The sequence below is a fragment of the Drosophila grimshawi genome, unplaced genomic scaffold (assembly GCF_018153295.1).
Source record: "Drosophila grimshawi isolate 15287-2541.00 unplaced genomic scaffold, ASM1815329v1 contig_311, whole genome shotgun sequence".
NCBI lineage: Eukaryota > Metazoa > Arthropoda > Insecta > Diptera > Drosophilidae > Drosophila > Drosophila grimshawi.
Window position 1 is genome coordinate 30,261,476 of NW_025063098.1, and position 16,534 is coordinate 30,278,009.

The 16,534-nt window shown below is 39.8% G+C and overlaps 4 protein-coding genes and 1 non-coding gene across 5 annotated transcripts; 3 read left to right on the forward strand and 2 right to left on the reverse strand.

The window, feature by feature from the left end:
• Window positions 1-391: 391 nt before the first annotated feature.
• On the forward strand, window positions 392-2,537 carry LOC6569817 (probable ATP-dependent RNA helicase DDX55 homolog). The gene has a single exon (XM_032741625.2). The coding sequence runs from the start codon at window positions 459-461 to the stop codon at window positions 2,475-2,477; it is 2,019 nt and encodes a 672-aa protein (XP_032597516.1). The 5' UTR covers window positions 392-458; the 3' UTR covers window positions 2,478-2,537.
• A 526-nt stretch (window positions 2,538-3,063) lies between these two features.
• On the reverse strand, window positions 3,064-4,006 carry LOC6569816 (ER membrane protein complex subunit 10). Its single transcript, XM_001995828.2, has 2 exons — window positions 3,916-4,006; window positions 3,064-3,856 (listed from the first exon to the last, which is right to left on the reverse strand). Exon 2 carries the CDS (start codon window positions 3,828-3,830, stop codon window positions 3,144-3,146), a length of 687 nt encoding a protein of 228 aa, XP_001995864.2. The 5' UTR covers window positions 3,831-3,856; window positions 3,916-4,006; the 3' UTR covers window positions 3,064-3,143.
• A 224-nt stretch (window positions 4,007-4,230) lies between these two features.
• LOC6569815 (putative tRNA (cytidine(32)/guanosine(34)-2'-O)-methyltransferase 1) lies at window positions 4,231-5,483 on the forward strand. The gene is made up of 2 exons (XM_001995827.2): window positions 4,231-4,432; window positions 4,491-5,483. The coding sequence occupies exons 1-2, from the start codon at window positions 4,312-4,314 to the stop codon at window positions 5,303-5,305; spliced, it is 936 nt and encodes a 311-aa protein (XP_001995863.1). The 5' UTR covers window positions 4,231-4,311; the 3' UTR covers window positions 5,306-5,483.
• Window positions 5,484-5,939: 456 nt separating this feature from the next.
• Window positions 5,940-9,486, reverse strand: LOC6569814 (DNA replication licensing factor Mcm2). Its single transcript, XM_001995826.2, has 4 exons — window positions 9,376-9,486; window positions 9,130-9,322; window positions 6,849-8,800; window positions 5,940-6,589 (listed from the first exon to the last, which is right to left on the reverse strand). Exons 1-4 carry the CDS (start codon window positions 9,376-9,378, stop codon window positions 6,068-6,070), a joined length of 2,670 nt encoding a protein of 889 aa, XP_001995862.1. The 5' UTR covers window positions 9,379-9,486; the 3' UTR covers window positions 5,940-6,067.
• Window positions 9,487-10,040: 554 nt separating this feature from the next.
• Window positions 10,041-10,112, forward strand: Trnap-ugg. Its single transcript has one exon. It is a non-coding gene; the product is annotated as a tRNA-Pro (tRNA).
• The last annotated feature ends 6,422 nt before the right edge of the window (window positions 10,113-16,534 follow it).

The following is a 16,534-nucleotide window of genomic DNA, read 5'->3' on the forward strand; positions in this document are numbered from 1 at the left end:
TTTCGCGATCATTTTTTTTCGCTCTGTAAAGGGGGCTTTAAAACGTACTTTTTTAATTTGGCGCAACAGGTACATATATGTAAATATCGTATAGTATTTTAAATTAAATATAACATGCTTTCAATGTTCAATGTGTTCATTTATTGAAAAACAAAAATATACAAAAATTATTTCGCCCTACAATGTTTTTAAATTTGGTGCTAAAGCGGGTTTTCCGATAAGCAATAAGTATCGATACCAAATATTTCTTCCTGCACTCACTTTAAGTCAGGTGGCAACTACGAAAGTTTACCCAAAAATGGGTATTTAAAATTTGGCGCAATAGGTACAAATCAGTTTTTCGATAAGCAATTAGTATCGATAACAAATACATTGCCTTCGTACACATTCACTATCAGCCAGGTGGCAACGACGCCGCCGCGTGTGTTTGTTTACAAAAATATTAAAATAGAAAAACGATGTCCCGCAAAACATGGCGGTCGCTGGACAATCCGCCGCTCTCCACGCCAGTGCTGGAGGTGCTACAGGATATGGGTTTTCCACTAATGACGCCGGTGCAAACAGCAGCTATTCCACTGCTGCTGGCACGCAAAGATGTCTCTGCCGAGGCAGTCACAGGCAGTGGCAAAACGCTAGCATTTCTCGTTCCTCTGCTTGAGTTGCTCCAGCGGCGCCACAAGGAATCGCCCTGGACGTCCAAGGAAATCGGTGCCATCATCATATCACCCACACGGGAGTTGGCACGTCAAATTCACGAAGTGTTGGGCAAGTTTATGGCGCACCCGCAGCTGGAGCAGTTCAGGCAGCAGCTCCTTGTTGGTGGCAATCACATCGAGGAGGATATTGTGGCCCTGAGACGCGAGACACCCTGCATACTCGTCTGCACACCGGGTCGCCTGGAGGACTTACTCCAGCGCAAGGCGGATGATCTTCAGTTGACATCACGTGTGAAGAGCTTGGAATTCCTGGTGCTGGACGAGGCGGATCGCTTGCTCGACTTGGGATTTAAACAAAGCATCAGCCACATCCTGGCTTATCTACCACGTCAGCGTCGCACGGGTCTCTTCTCCGCTACACAGACCACGGAGGTCACCGATCTGATACGTGCTGGTTTGCGTAATCCTGTCCTGGTTTCGGTCAAGGAGAAGGCTTCCCTCAACACGCCAGCGTTGCTCCAAAATTTTTATAAAATTGTTCAGCCGGAGTGCAAGTTCCTGGAACTGTTGCAGTTTCTACGCTCACCCAGATCTCGCTCGGGTAAGGTTTTGATCTTCTTTCCCACCTGCGCTTGTGTGGAGTATTGGGTGGAACTCATTCCACGACTGCTGCCAGAGCGTCTTGTCCTCGGCATCCATGGCAAGATGAAGTCGAAACGTGCCCAGGTCGTGGAGAGATTCCGTCGCGAACCACTTGCCGTGCTGCTCTGCACGGATGTCCTCGCTCGAGGATTGGATGTGCCCGAAATTGAGTGGGTTGTCCAGTGGGATCCACCAGCAAATGCTTCGAGTTTTGTGCATCGAGTGGGACGCACGGCGCGGCAGGGTGTTGCCGGTAAGGCGTTGGTCTTGCTCCTACCCAGCGAGGATGCCTATGTGCAGTTCCTTAAGCTCAATCAGAAGGTGGAATTGAGTGAGTTAAGGATGGTGGAGGGGGAGGAGGAAGAACAGGAGGCAAGGGAGCAAGAACAAGAGGAGGAGGAAGAGGAGCATGATGGGGAGGAGGCAGAGCAGCTGCAGGAGGAGACGGACGAGGAGGATCAGGGAGAGGGGCATGAAGAGGAAGAAAAGGATCACGAGGAAGAGCTGGAGGAGGAGGAGCATATGGCTGGGGAGACTCCCCTACACTCCACCCTGGAGCGCATGCATCAACTGCAACTGGCGGACAGGGGCATCTATGACAAGGGAATGCGTGCCTTTGTCTCCCATGTGAGAGCCTACACTAAGCACGAGTGCAGCGCCATACTCCGGCTCAAAGATCTCGATCTGGGCAAGATGGCCACTGCCTACGGGTTACTACAACTGCCACGCATGCCGGAGCTAAAGAACTACACAGGAGCCGGATTTATTGCACCCAAGTGCGAGTTAAATCTCGCCAAGCTGAGCTATAAGAATGCGCAGAAGGAGCAACTGCGTCAACAGAAGCAGCTGATCCTGGAGCAGACGGGCAGCTGGCCAGGCAAACAGAAGCCGCACATGAAACGCACCGAGTCCTGGGATCACACCAAGCGCGCCAAGTTGGATGCCAAGTCCAAGAAGGAGTTGCGGAAAGCCAAAAAGGAGCGGAAGAGGAAGAGGGAGAAGGAGGAGGCGGAGGGGGGAGGGGAGAAGGGTGCCAAGCGCAAGCGGAGACAGCAATTTACACAGGATGAACTGGATGAGCTGGCCAGTGATATCCGACTCTTCAAGCGACTTAAAAAGAAGAAGATCACCGAGGAGGATTACGACAAGGCAATGGGAATCGATAGCGATGATGACTGAGAAATTATCTATCTTTTATAAATATTATGTACATATTAAAGAAAGAAATTTGCTATTTTAGATTCACAAAGATCCTTTCTCTCAAACTGAATTCAAAGATTGGGATGGTCATCTAATTGATGACCGTTTAGAGCCAACGGAAATCAGTAAATATTTTTTAAATTTGCGTTCTGTTTGAAACCAGGATCACAGGGTGATCACAGGCAACTGCCAGCATTAGCTAAATCCTCAAAAGATTTTTGCGGTCCACCAGAGTCACCCTGTTCGAAGCTGACTCGTCCGTTGGGATGTCCTCCACTTTGTTTTGAAATTGATAAAAGCATGCATATAGGCTTTCACATAATTATTTGTATTTTAAATTTAGACTCAATATTTTTGTCGAACTTGTACATATTTAAATTACTGATTTGCACAACATCAGTTAAATCCCTAAGTGACGACGTCAATCAGCTGTCCTGAGCCACTCTGTCAGAATCTGATTTCTCCGATTATCTAATTGCAATCGGTGCATAACAAATAATAAATATTTATATAATTTATATATATATCCATATAAACACTGATATTATTTTAAAATTATACCCAATTCGTTTGAAGACTTGAGAGTCGAACACAAATCGTGCTTTATTTATTAGCAATTACAATACAAATATAAATTGTCTATGTTTATTTGGCTGCATCCTGATTGGTTGCGCCCGAAATGAAGACTAGAAGCACCACGGGCACAATGTACATCCAGTATTTGGCGAAGAAGCCGCGAGTGTCGCGCACCTCGCCCCTCTCCCTTGCCTCTCTCTCTCGCTCGAATTTCTGTATAAAGCTGCCCGTGTCCGGAACTGGAGCCAGTTCCGCGTGACGAATGATGACGTCGGAGCTGAAATTGTTCTCCTTGACCTGCTGAATGTCGTCAGTGGAACACTCCGAACTCTTTGGAGCCAGATCCTGTGAGGCAGTGACTCCCGTTACATAGCCATATGGATCCAGGGATATCCAGAGCACGTCATTGAATTGAGCCATGAGCAGACTGCACGCCTTGCTGGAGGTCAAAAAGCGCTGAACGTTGCCATTGGGATACGAGACAGTTGCCCGTAAGCGATAGAAACCATTTTGTTTCGCCAGCAGCTTAATGTTATCCAGTTCAGCTGCTGTTAATGGATTCTGCACAACAGTGGACAAGCCTGCGTTTAAGCTTGGTATGGAGATATTTCCGCGATGCGAAAAATGATCGGGTTTTGAGCTGGACAGCGAATGATGCAAATCAATTGTTATCCAGCTATCGTGCTCCAAGAAACTCCAACTAGTTGCCAGCAAGCTGAATAGCACAATTGCCATGTAGCTCATTTTTAAAAACATTTTCGTCAATATTTAGTGTTTGTTTGCTGCAAAATCGAATCGTGTTTTATTTTAAATACTCTTTTCCCAGGCTTTAATTGCTTACGCTTATTTTCTCAAGTCATTTAATTTTCGCCCATATGATAATTTATTTGCTTGTACAAACTATCGATAATTGTGCTATGCGATATGCCGATCGATGGTGACTGCTAGCGATGAGCGATTTATTAATTTTGTTAAATTTGTAGCTGCAATTTTAATTGTTAAATATGACAATATTTGTTTCTCAGCCTACCACATTCAAGAAGTTTTTATTTATATTTATTTAAAATATATTTTATTCACCTATTTTAATATTGAGTTCTTCATTATCGATACCTTTTTCGATCCGTAAACAATGCTCTGCAAATACAGCTGTTATGCACGCGTGACACGCTCTAGCCGCATGTGCTAATCGGTATCTTGTACGTAACTAAGAATTGACCAGAAGTGGTGCAGAAAAATGGGAAAAACGTCTAAGGACAAACGAGATGTTTATTATCGCCAGGCCAAAGAGGAAGGCTGGCGTGCACGCAGTGCATTTAAGTTATTGCACATACACGAACAGTTCTCCATCTTCGATGGTAAGTGTTGTTAAATTGTGTGTTGCATATATGTTAAATAGGGTAACTTGTTTTGCAGGTGTCCAACGAGCCGTTGATCTTTGCGCCGCACCCGGCAGCTGGTCCCAGGTGCTGTCACGCAAACTCTTCGAACCCTGTCAAACAGATGATGAGAAATTGGCTGTGAAAATCATTGCAGTCGATTTACAGGCAATGGCACCCATACCAGGTGTTCTGCAGATACAGGGTGATATCACCCAGGAGAGCACAGCGGAGGCGATAATTGCTCATTTTGGCAGCGGCGACGACCAAAAAGCGCAATTGGTCGTCTGCGATGGGGCACCCGATGTGACAGGGTTCCATGAAATGGATGAGTATATGCAGAATCAGCTGATTGTCTCCGCACTGAGTTTGGCAACGTGTGTGCTCGAACCAGGTGGCAAGTTTGTGGCGAAAATATTCAATGTGACCGAAAATGATTTGCTCGAAACGCAAATGCGAACATTTTTCAAACATTTTCACATTTACAAACCGCCCAGTTCACGTCCCTCCAGCTATGAAGCGTTTGTTGTTTGCTCCGATTTTCGATTACCCGCCGGCTATATTCCACAAATTATAAATCCAGTTCGAGATAATATTAGAGAGATTGCAATGAAGACCGGATCGGAGGTTAATCAACGATTGGTGCCCTATATTGCCTGTGGGGACTTAAACGGTTGTCGGTCAGTAGTGAATAAATTGGAATTCACCGATAAGCAAATTGAACTGGCCTATGATGGGCTCATGAACGATCCAGATTTTCCTGATGCGGTTAAGGCCAGCCTAGAGATTGGATTTATAGCGGAATTCAATAAAAGAAATATTCCTTTTGTGTGCACACACTCATTATGGTAGTCAGGAGAAGTAATTAAGTTAACTATAAATTAAATATTAGTGATAGGTTTATTATTTTAAGCTATAAGTGGAGTGCTTCGTTATTGCAGGTTAGTCTTTGTTTGCGAAAAATGTATGTTAAAAATGTGTCAACTCATTATTAGCTTTATTTCCAAATATATAATATAAATAACACAAAGTTATTATAAAATGATTTACTTGTATTATAAAAACAAACAAAACGCGCCTTTGTCGAAAAGTGAGGGCGAGCGCTGTTAATACTGCCGACAGCAATTGGAGTGCACTTAACATAATGTACAAAGCAATTCAATCAACTAACATTATGCAGCGCAATTAAAACAAAAGGATTCCTATTCTAAAATCACAATTTTCAGTTGTTCATTTGATGTATTCAAGAATGGAAACGAAATATGTGCATGAGAGTGACACAAATGAATATTTTAGCTGCAGCAGATCAGTAAGCGCTCTCTCTAGAGAGACAGAAAGCGCTGTTAAAACTGTCAACTGCAATTGGAATGCACTTAACATAGTATGCATATGCAGCTAACATTATGCTATTTATTAGTCGCGCTGGGCGCCTAATTTAAATTTACAACGATTCTGCTTATGCCCAAAATGAAGATCACAACTTTTCTATCTTTATCGAGAAATCTGTTTTTTATTTGACATATATAAAGAATGGAAACAATGGCTGGCGAGACTAACACTAAATGAGCTGAAATAACATGAAAATATATATTTGAGTTAATTAAATAATTAATTTTAAGCAGCGCCATCGACGACAATCTGTAGAATGGTGCGTCGCTTGGGGTCGTAGGAGAAGCCATTGCTGCGAAACAGTTCCGATTCGTAGAACGACTTCAGATTGCCAATGTCCAGCTGCTTGGCACGCTCGATCAAATCCCTTTCCATGATCTCCACATGGGTGGCACTGGGTCCATCCTTGCAACGGATGTAGGCCAACTGATCCAGGGTAAGCTGGCGCAAGATGAAAAACAGCAGCTCGGAGTGATCTTTCTGGAAGGCCAAATATTTTTGGAATGTGTTGCGCATCTTCTTCATCACACTGAACTTTTGTGCCTCGATGAAACTCTCCAGCATCATACGTATCGCCATGCTCACATCCGCCTCCAGCACATTCTCGCGCAGATGCAGTCGAGCATGTGCCTCCGCCATCCGAATCACGCTCTCGATGTGACGCACTGTGATCGGCAATGAGCCCGTTGCAAACGATTCCTGACGCAACTGCGAATACATCTTGGCAATCTTGTCTTCGTCAATGTTCTGCAATGAAAATAGAAAAAAAAACTATTAATTACAAATTGGGATTAATCAAATCAACTTTTGATACTACTGATCACTTGAGGAAATATTTCCTTACTTTCAGCAATACAAGGGATTAAGAAAGGGGCATTGAATTATTGAGAATGTGGAGATTTTGAGAATCCTTTCAAATTTGTTGCCTCTAGCTTTCAAATTGTGTAAGCTATATGGATTTATCGAGTATAAAAATTAAGAATGATTTAAATTCTGTTCAATTTACCGTAAGTTTGGGTCGTATATTCTCCTTGGCATAGACGATATACTGTCGTAGCAGATCCTGTGGTATCTCATCGACCGTCTTGAGCTGGGGTTCCTCCAATTCTGGTTGCTGCTCCTCGCTGGGATGATGCTTCATGTGCGAGTGGACCACAAATTTGGCCAACTGTTGATCCTGCATCGGATCAAATTCATCCTTAACCACACACAGGATATCAAAACGCGATAAGATGGGCTCTGAGAGATTCACATTCTCCGAGAAGGTCATGGATGGATCATAACGACCCCCAATCGGATTCGAGGCAGCAATCACTGTGCACCTGGCCTGCAAGGAGGTAACAATGCCTGCCTTCGATATGGATATCGATTGCTGTTCCATGGCCTCGTGGATGGAAGTGCGATCTTGGTCATTCATCTTATCGAATTCATCAATCAAACAGACTCCCTGATCCGCCAAGACGAGTGCTCCAGCCTCGAGTGTCCACTCTTTGGAAACGGGATTCCTTCGGACATAGGCCGTCAAACCCACAGCACTTGCTCCCTGTCCGGTTGTGAACACTGCTCTGGGTGCAATTTTCTCTGTGTACTTGAGGAATTGTGATTTGGCTGTGCCGGGATCACCACAGATCAACATATTGATATCGCCACGCACCTTGTGCTTGTCGCCAGGATTTTTGGACTCGCCGCCAAAGAGAGCCAAGGCCAAGGCTCGCTTGATATAATCATGGCCATAAATCGATGGCGCCATGGACGCGACAACACGTTCGGCAATTCGTGGATCTTTGCTCAGTTTCTGAATAGTGGCTATATCCTCATCCGTCAGGGATTGCACCACCTGTTTGGAGTCCTTGACAACAATGTGATTCGCTATGATAACCGTGGCAAAGACGGGAAAACCTTGATCCGTATTCAAGGAGCCATCATAATTATTTGTGTAGATGCCAGTGACTTCCAGTTCATCGCCGGGTTTGCACTGATCGCAGAGATCGGCGAGCAAAATGACATCCTTGCTGCGTGGTATGCGACCAGCTGGTATGCGTCCTGGCGACTCCTGCAGCGTGATCTTCTGATAGTTGCGATACAACGTCTGCTCCATGTTAATGGAGAAGGGACCCGTGCTCTGGCATTCCGGGCAAGAACCGGGCTTCACTTCCGTATTCTGTGACTGGACAAAGGGTCCCAGGACATACCCACACTTGACGCAATCGTATTTAATGACAGATAGCTGGGGCAGCACACCAGTTGTGGCCGTAACCACGCCCAAGGTGCGCACAAGTTGATTGAGGTGCAGCTTGCGAAAGGTGCGCAGCTCCTCGATCAGAGGCAATTCCGAGATGCGCACATGAATCTCTGTCGTAACCCGCTCATATGTCGGGAATATGGACAACACCATCTCCTTGGCCACCTTGTCAAAGATCTCCAGCATCTGGAAAGGCGCCTCTGGCAGAAAGTAGGCCAAAACATGCTCCTTGTTGGCCAAATCCGTGTAGGCCACCACAAAAGAGCATTTATTCTGTTCACACATCCGGCGTATTCGATCCCTATACGTGTAGGAGCCCCGCTCATCCACAAAGGTGCGCAGAAACGACTGAAAACGATTGGCAATCTCTGTGCGTGGTCCGAGCATACTAACCCACTCCTTGGTCGAATGGCCTTTGGTATCCTCCAGATTCTCAATCGATTCAATCATTTCGGTGTCTTCCATTTCGCCAATGGCTGCTTTTTCGCCCGCACGTCGTTTGGCACGTGGACCCATTGCATCCTCATCCTCATCATCCTCATCGGATTGGCCAAAGACCAGATCGCGGTCATCGCGATGCAGCCCAGCGGCACGATCTCGTCGACGCATCTCTGTTTCAGCGGCGAAGCGCTCACCCTGTGACATCTCCGAGAAGTCCTCCTCGTCATCGAGCATGGCCGGATCATAGTGATCCAGCTCGGGCATCTCACGATAATCTAATAATATAATATACATATATCTTTATACTAGTCTGAAATTAGTATGTTAATTATGAACATTTTAATTGAAACCAAGCGATCAATACTGAAGATAAGTAAAATATGTTAAGAATATTAAATTTGAAAATATTATTAAGCTTATTCATTGCTCACTTTTTAAAGAGTATTATTGCACATCTAAAAACTTATTCATAAATATTCCTTAAACTTACAAATTTAAAAAGGACACCATTGAAAACATTTCTTGTGCGAGTGGTGCTATTATTTTGCCCCCAACTGTATCTACGTATACTAGGCCTCGTTTCAGTTTGGGTTTGGATGCTTACCGTTCTCCATATTGTCGCCGAAGAGTTCCTCGCCATCCTCCTCCTCCTCGTCGCGCACCGTTTGATCCCCGAGTATTTCATCCTCGTTCTCGAAGGGCTCAAAATCACCAACAGGCGAAGTCATCGCAGCCCGCAAATCTCGTCGCTCGCCGGCATCGCTGGGTGTATTTGGTGGCGGTGAACTCGGATTGTCCTATTGTTATATTCACTTAATAAAATAAATGTAAAATACATAGAACAACTTACCATTGTGTGTGTGTTTCTGTATTTAATCTAAACAAATCTCTGTAATACTTTTAATGCTCTTCGCGTTTGCTTTTCCTCAGAACTTCAATTCTTCATCAGTGTAAATTGTTGGCGTGCAATTTTGGCGGGAGAAATAACAACTGATGCATGTCGATAGCTTATAGCGATATTTTGTAGTCGATTATTGTTGTCATTGCTAATGCTCCAAAGCTGAATGCTATGTCAGCAGTAGGAAGTAATTATAAGAAAATAATTAGCAAGTAGTTTTACGTAAGGAATATTTTCTGAAACAAACATGCTAAGAGTTGTATTACAAAAATCACAATTAAACTAAATGTGCTACATAGGTTATATTTTGTGCAAAAATAAAAGACCACTTTGCAGTTCGATTATTGTTGCATTGTTAATGCTTCAAAGCTGAATTCTATGTCAGCAGTAGCAAGTGTTGTTTTGAATATTTAAGTTTTATGTTGTACATAAAAATCATTTAATCAAAATAACACGCTACATAAATAAAAAGTGAGTTTGAGCGAAAATAAAAGGCTATTTTGTAGTTCGATTACTTTTATTGTTAATACTTGAATGCTAACTGCTATGTAAGCCATGGCAAGTATCGCGTATGAGCACTAAATTCATCACCGATATTGCAGCCGCTTATGATAGATGGCTCAATGGTCTAGGGGTATGATTCTCGCTTTGGGTGCGAGAGGTCCCGGGTTCAAATCCCGGTTGAGCCCGCATAAACTTTTTTGTTTATTTATTTAATGTGTGCTCTTTGCCAACAATTAAGTTTATTTATAAATAAGACGACAACAAATGCTTAGTTTTTGCACAACTGAGACCCACTTGCACGGTACTTTACAGCCCCGTACACGTTTGAGCAATTTTCTTGCGCCTGGCACTTAATTATAAAATAAAGGGCCCGGACGAAGCCGGCGATTTATTGCACCGGAAGGAGTCGCCATCATGCCAGCATTGCCAGCTGCATTTGCATAGGAATCGCATGCAGGGCCGGTCACATTCAGAATAATTGCGGTCACACAATGACATTAAAGCCAAGTCGGAATCGGAGTCAGAGTCATCGCCGCGTAGTGTTGGAAAAGAGTCAGAAGTGGGGAAACCATGCTGAGTAATTGCGGCTTTAAATGGCATTTAGCACGCCTCGTGCAGTTTATATATTTCTTGTTCTTTTTTATTTATTTACGTATTTGCCGTTTCCTTTATTTTCTTTTGATATGCTTCTCATTACTACATATTTTTTGTTGTGCACTCGAAAAAAAGTCGACCTAAAGTGTAAGTCGCTCTAAAAAATAGTTTTTTAAAAATTAATAATACCTACCAAAATAATAATTCCCAAAGATTAGTCAAAAATAAACATAAAAAATAATAACATAACAATGTCTAAATATTACGAAAAATAAATAATAATGAAATAATAATAATAATAGCATAATAATTTTCCAAAAATATTGGAATTTGATACATTTTTTTGTTTTAGAAATATTTTCTATTATGCATTTTATAATAATAATGTATTAATAAAATGGAGATATGCAAACCCTTATGTTTAGAAAAAATTCTATCTCTAAGATCGTAAACTCTTCAAATGAATTTAAATGAATTTTATAAATGATGTAAACTGTGAGATTATATGTTAAATCTTAAAATATAAATGTTTATTAATAATATAAGTAAAAAAAATCTTGTAGAAAGCAACACTCTGAAAGTTAGATATATTTTTCCAGGGCAATTTTTTTCTCAGAGTGTAGAGGAGCCTTTGGAAAGCGCATTTCTCAATGGTGACTTATTGTTGTTGTTGCCACCAGCAGCGTACGTGCCACAAAGTCGAGTCTCATTTGTCGATGCGGAATTGCAAGACATTTTCTATAAGCAAAAGTGACATCCAGTAACTATTCGAGAGCCAGCAAATAATTTCTTATTAAAAGCTGAGCAAAGGCAGCAGGTAAAAACAACCAGCAAAGCGATTGCAAATTGACTCATTTTTCATTTTAAGCTCATATAACCGAGAGAGATAGATAGATAACCAGGAGCTGTTGCTTTGCCCTCAATATGTCACCGTTTTCTTCAAAATAAATTGAAGAATTTTGTCTACAAATACACTCAGAAAGAAGAACGTTCTAAATTTTAGTAAGTCGCCAAACTTGTGGTAACCATATTATTCAGAAAGTAAATTTCGAAAATTTATCCTTGTGGCTTTCTAAAAACCAGCGTTTGCATTTCTAAATTTCAAGGTCAGTTTTAAATTGAGAAAAAACGTTTTTAATTTGTTGGCTGTTTTTTTTTCTATGTTCATATTATTATGAAACAATAATATTTTAAAACTTCATATTTTCAAAAGCACTGTACATTGTTCATATCAATTAATTTTGAAAAACTTACGATTTTACAGAAAGAATTTTTAGAAATCTTTTTCTAATATTTACAAATTATTTCTAAAAACAACAAAAACTTTTTATCTTTTAAGGCGATATTCATTTTAAGCCCATTTACAACAATTTAAACTGATTTTTTCTGAGTGTACACGCATCTGGGAGCTTTTTAGCACAACAATCATTTTTAGAACAAACTTATCTAGCTTCTATGCCTTCTTAATTATGCAAGTTGTGTGCATACAAACAAACAGTGGTGGCAAAAAATAACACTATTAGAAAAGTTAAGAAGTTAAAAAGATAATACAAATAAAATAATAATAATAATAACACTATTTGTAATTTATTTTTTATTAAATTTTTGTCTCAAATAATTCTTGACAGCATAGATAAGTTTGCAAAATCATTAGTCCTCAAAAAAAGGAGAAGTAAAAAAAATACGATTTTTCTGACTGAGGATACTTTAGGATACTCTAATAAAAATATAAATGATACATAAGCCATTCGGGCCCGAAACCATAAGATCTGTTGAACAACCCAAGTAAAATTCAACATTTCAAGTTGACAAAAAGAGAAATGAGAAATATTTTATGGTCAGACAAAAATAAGGCATTCTTAAATACTCATAGCTGAATAAATTGATTTATAAGAATGAAAAAAAAAACCCAATCAAAGACAGATTTTTATGATTCTGCAATTTTTACAATCACAGCTGTAAATATAGCAAATATTTTATTTATTTAGGTCACTCAAGTTTCTGTAGAAATATTCTCTAATAGAGTGTATTGCATCGCAGATAAGCAAAGCGAATGAATATTTCAAATTTAAAAACTTTGTGCAAAAAATAAAAGTTTCGGGCGAGACTTGTTGCCAGGCTAATGAGTTGCGCCCAAGGCAAACCAACTCAATAAAATTATTCGATGTAATAAGTTTCAGTTTCTGTAAGTAGATGCACATAATTTCAAATTGCAAATTCACCATTTGCATTATTAACGCGAAAAATGCGATCAGAATGAAGGCCGTTTGCCATTTTTATACCCTGAATCCATTTGAAAATGCTTAAAAAGGGTATATTGGTTTTGTGCAAGACTATATAACATGGAGAGTGAAGCATCTCTCATCCCATAAGGCATATATATTCTTGATCATCATCGAGAGACAAGTATATATGCCCATGTGAAAGAGAGACTTCCAACTTTGAATATGAGTTATCAGTCCTCTTGCAGATAAAGTTTATTTTATTTAATCGATACCTGACTCCGTTTCGAAAATATCGATATTTATTGTTTTCTGATAGTAATAAAAACCACAATTTTAAAAGCAGTGGATTATTCATTGTAAAAATGCCAAAAAAAATGGGAGCACTTCTGCGTCCGCTTACATTTAAGTGTACAAAACTTTTTTCAGTACAATTTGGCCATAAAACTACAATATATTTAACAGCTGCACTCGGAAAAAATCGACATAAATTTTAGTAATACGGCATACTTTTGGCGCCAAGGGTAACTCCGCGTATTATTCAGCAAGTATATTTCTAAAATTGATGGTTGTAACTTTCTCAAAACCAGGTTTTTGCAGTATTTCATTTCAGGGGTTTTTTTTTTTGTAGAACAAATGTATATAATGTAAATAATATTAAGAAATTATGACTCATAACAAGAATAACTTTATAATTTTCAGATTGATTTTCTGTGTGTGGGTGCAGGTTATCATTTAGTCGAGATCACTCGCCGACAGCATGCCTACTTCTTAAATATACTCTTTGCCTCTGACGTAAAGGTTATCCCTTTTTTTTGCCCAAAAATAAGTACATATCATATAAAGGTTGCACTAATATCATAAAACGAGCTGCCATGACCATAAAAACCATCGTATTTTCATAATGGCAAGCGAGAGGTAAACAGTACAGTGCGTACACTCAGAGAAAATTAGAAAATTGTTTATTTTTTCATTTGTAGGGTGCTTTTTTCTATGTGTTTATCATTGGAAGAATTCTTATATTAGCTTTTTGTTGCTTATATTATTTAATAAACATTTGTATTTTGAGATTTCACATATAAAATTATTTTACAAAGCTTGTAAAATTCCTTAAAACTAATTGAAGAAACTTACGATTTTACAAAATAGAAAATGTTTCTAAAAACATTTTAGGATTGTCGATTTTGTGCAAGGCTTTCTAAATGTTTTCCAATTTTGTTGACATATATTTACAAATTATTTTTAAAAACAGGTAAAACTTTCTATATCTTTGTGCCATTTACTTAGGTTTAGAGCGATTTTTTCCCGAGTGTATATAAGGTGAATCCATCACATTATTGTGCACTTTTGCGTGGGTTGTTCTCTGGATTCGTCAGAGAAGAGCAAGAGAGGGGAGAGAGGCGTTAATAAGCACAAAATCACACATACGCATAAAGTTTGGCAAATTACGAGGTATAAAAATGGCATCTCATTATGGTAAATTTAATATTTCATGGGCAATTTGCCCGGATTGAAACCGACACACTTCAAAAATTGCGTATACCAAACGCACACACACACACACACACGCACAGAGGCACACACACTAGAATTTATTCATTCTTCATAACTTGAGGGTTTTTTCCATCCCCATTTTCTTCATATGCTTGTCTCATACAAATTTAAACTCAATTAAAAGTTTGCGTATTAGACAAACTTGTGGCACGTTGTGACACGTTGTTGAAGCGACCACGCCCTCTTCCAAGGGGCAAGGGGGTGTGGTTGGGGTTGGGGCACTTGTCCTTTGCGAAACCCAAATGACATTCGTATTTAGTTGTCATTAAAAATGTGCGCGATTTATTCACATAAATGACTTTGAGTTGACACACGCCACTCCAACATAGACCCTGCGAGACTCTGCCTCTCTACATTCTACACTCACAAAAAATCACACTCAATTTCAAAACTTCGCCAGTGGAAACTCAGCATATTAGGGGTTTTCTTTTCCTCATTTCGTTGAATATTTTTCTTAATTTTAGAAAAAATATGTATAATTTTCGTGGTATTTAGAAAATATTTCTAAAAATAAGAAATCAAGTTTTCAGTTCAATTTTTTTTCGGAGTGTACTCCATCTCTCTCTCTCTCTCTCTCTCCATCTATCCTACTCATCCTGTGCCCAATTCTCTGTGTGTGGCACGTGTTGAGGTCCTCGGGCCAACGTGCAGAGCAAAGCAGTTTCTTCAATTGAAGGCAACAACCCATTGACACAAATTGATACGCTTTTTAGTTACCCCTTGGCAAGAAATTACTCAAGTCCGTTTAAGAAACTTGAAGATAAATATATATGGATACATGCTGGCATGCAACTGCTTTCAAGTGCTAAAGGATTAAAAGCAGGGTGTCAAACCGAAACAGAAACGGAAACCGAAATTGCATGTTTACTGATTGAAATTCAGAATCGGAATTGGAATATAAATGCGTTTCGGTTAAAACTATGTTTATTTTAAATGCAGTGGTATTAAGTATGAAACTTAGTTTGTCCGATTGGGTAATTGCATATTTTCGCTGTCTAATTATTATTGTAATAAGTTTCTGTTTTTAACAAGTGCGTTTTTTATTCATTGTTCGTCGCTTAAAATGTGCAGCCAACAGTTATCGATATATCTTATCGCTCGATCAGCAGAGTAGCTCGATTAACATAATTTGATATTTATGGTAGCATATGCAAATATAAAAATGAGTAATTAACAGCAGATTAGCAGAGTTGCTTCTGTACTTCCATACATGTTGCTTAATTTCGTTTAACAGAATTCTTGATCATGCAAATATACCATTGAGTAATTAAGATTATAGCGGTCATATTTAAATCAGGGTATTATTATATATTATTATTAATTTGTATCATAAGTTGCATTGCTATAGTATGCATTTTTATAAAAAGACTCACAATTTGGGCTCGCTTAAAAAAGCAACAGCGCATAACAATTGCCATAAGCCTTGTGGCTTTTACAGTCTGCCAGCTTGTAAAAATTGCATAGTCAAACGATATTTTTTCTGTTTTTCTGTTTTTTTTTTGTGGCCAATTTTGCTGGCATGTCCTAAAATTGCGAATGACCAGGCACATGAATAATGTAAGCAAATCGGCAAACAGCAAAAAGTTAAATGCTTCTAATGACACAAAATGAAGCAAATGACGAAAAATGGCGCAAAAACAAAAGAGACAAAAATAATAATAATAATATAGCAAAATGGTCGACAATGGGGATTTTGGGAATGGTGAGTGCAAGCGAGAGAGCAGCAGTGACTGGAATATATGTATGTAGAAAGAAGAAACGAAAAAGATGAACAAGAAGAGGAAGAAGAATTAACTACAACACAAAGCGAAAGCAAATCGAGAAAAACATGTGCGGCGGGCATAATTACGAAGCAATTAGACGAAATTATTACTTGAGGTCACACTGTGAGGATGAGTGAAGTAGTGTGTGCTGTGGGGGAGGAGGAGTAATATAACATATGGCCAGTGTGTCAGTGGATGGTGTTGCTGGTGTTGGCTATTTACTGTTGCTTTCCAGGCAGAGAGACAGACAGGCAGGCAGGCTTGGCAGGCGTGCCAAAGGGATGCCTGCGTCATTATCATTCATAAAGAAGAAGAAATAGCCTACAGAATAAGAGCTTAAAGCAGAGATGCAAATAGGAACAGAATAGCAACTGCAACTAAAGAAGAAGAACCAAAGCTTGATACTCTGTCTATAAGCTGAAACAATTGGAAATAAAAAAAATATTCAATTTGGGTATGTTTAATTAAAATTTG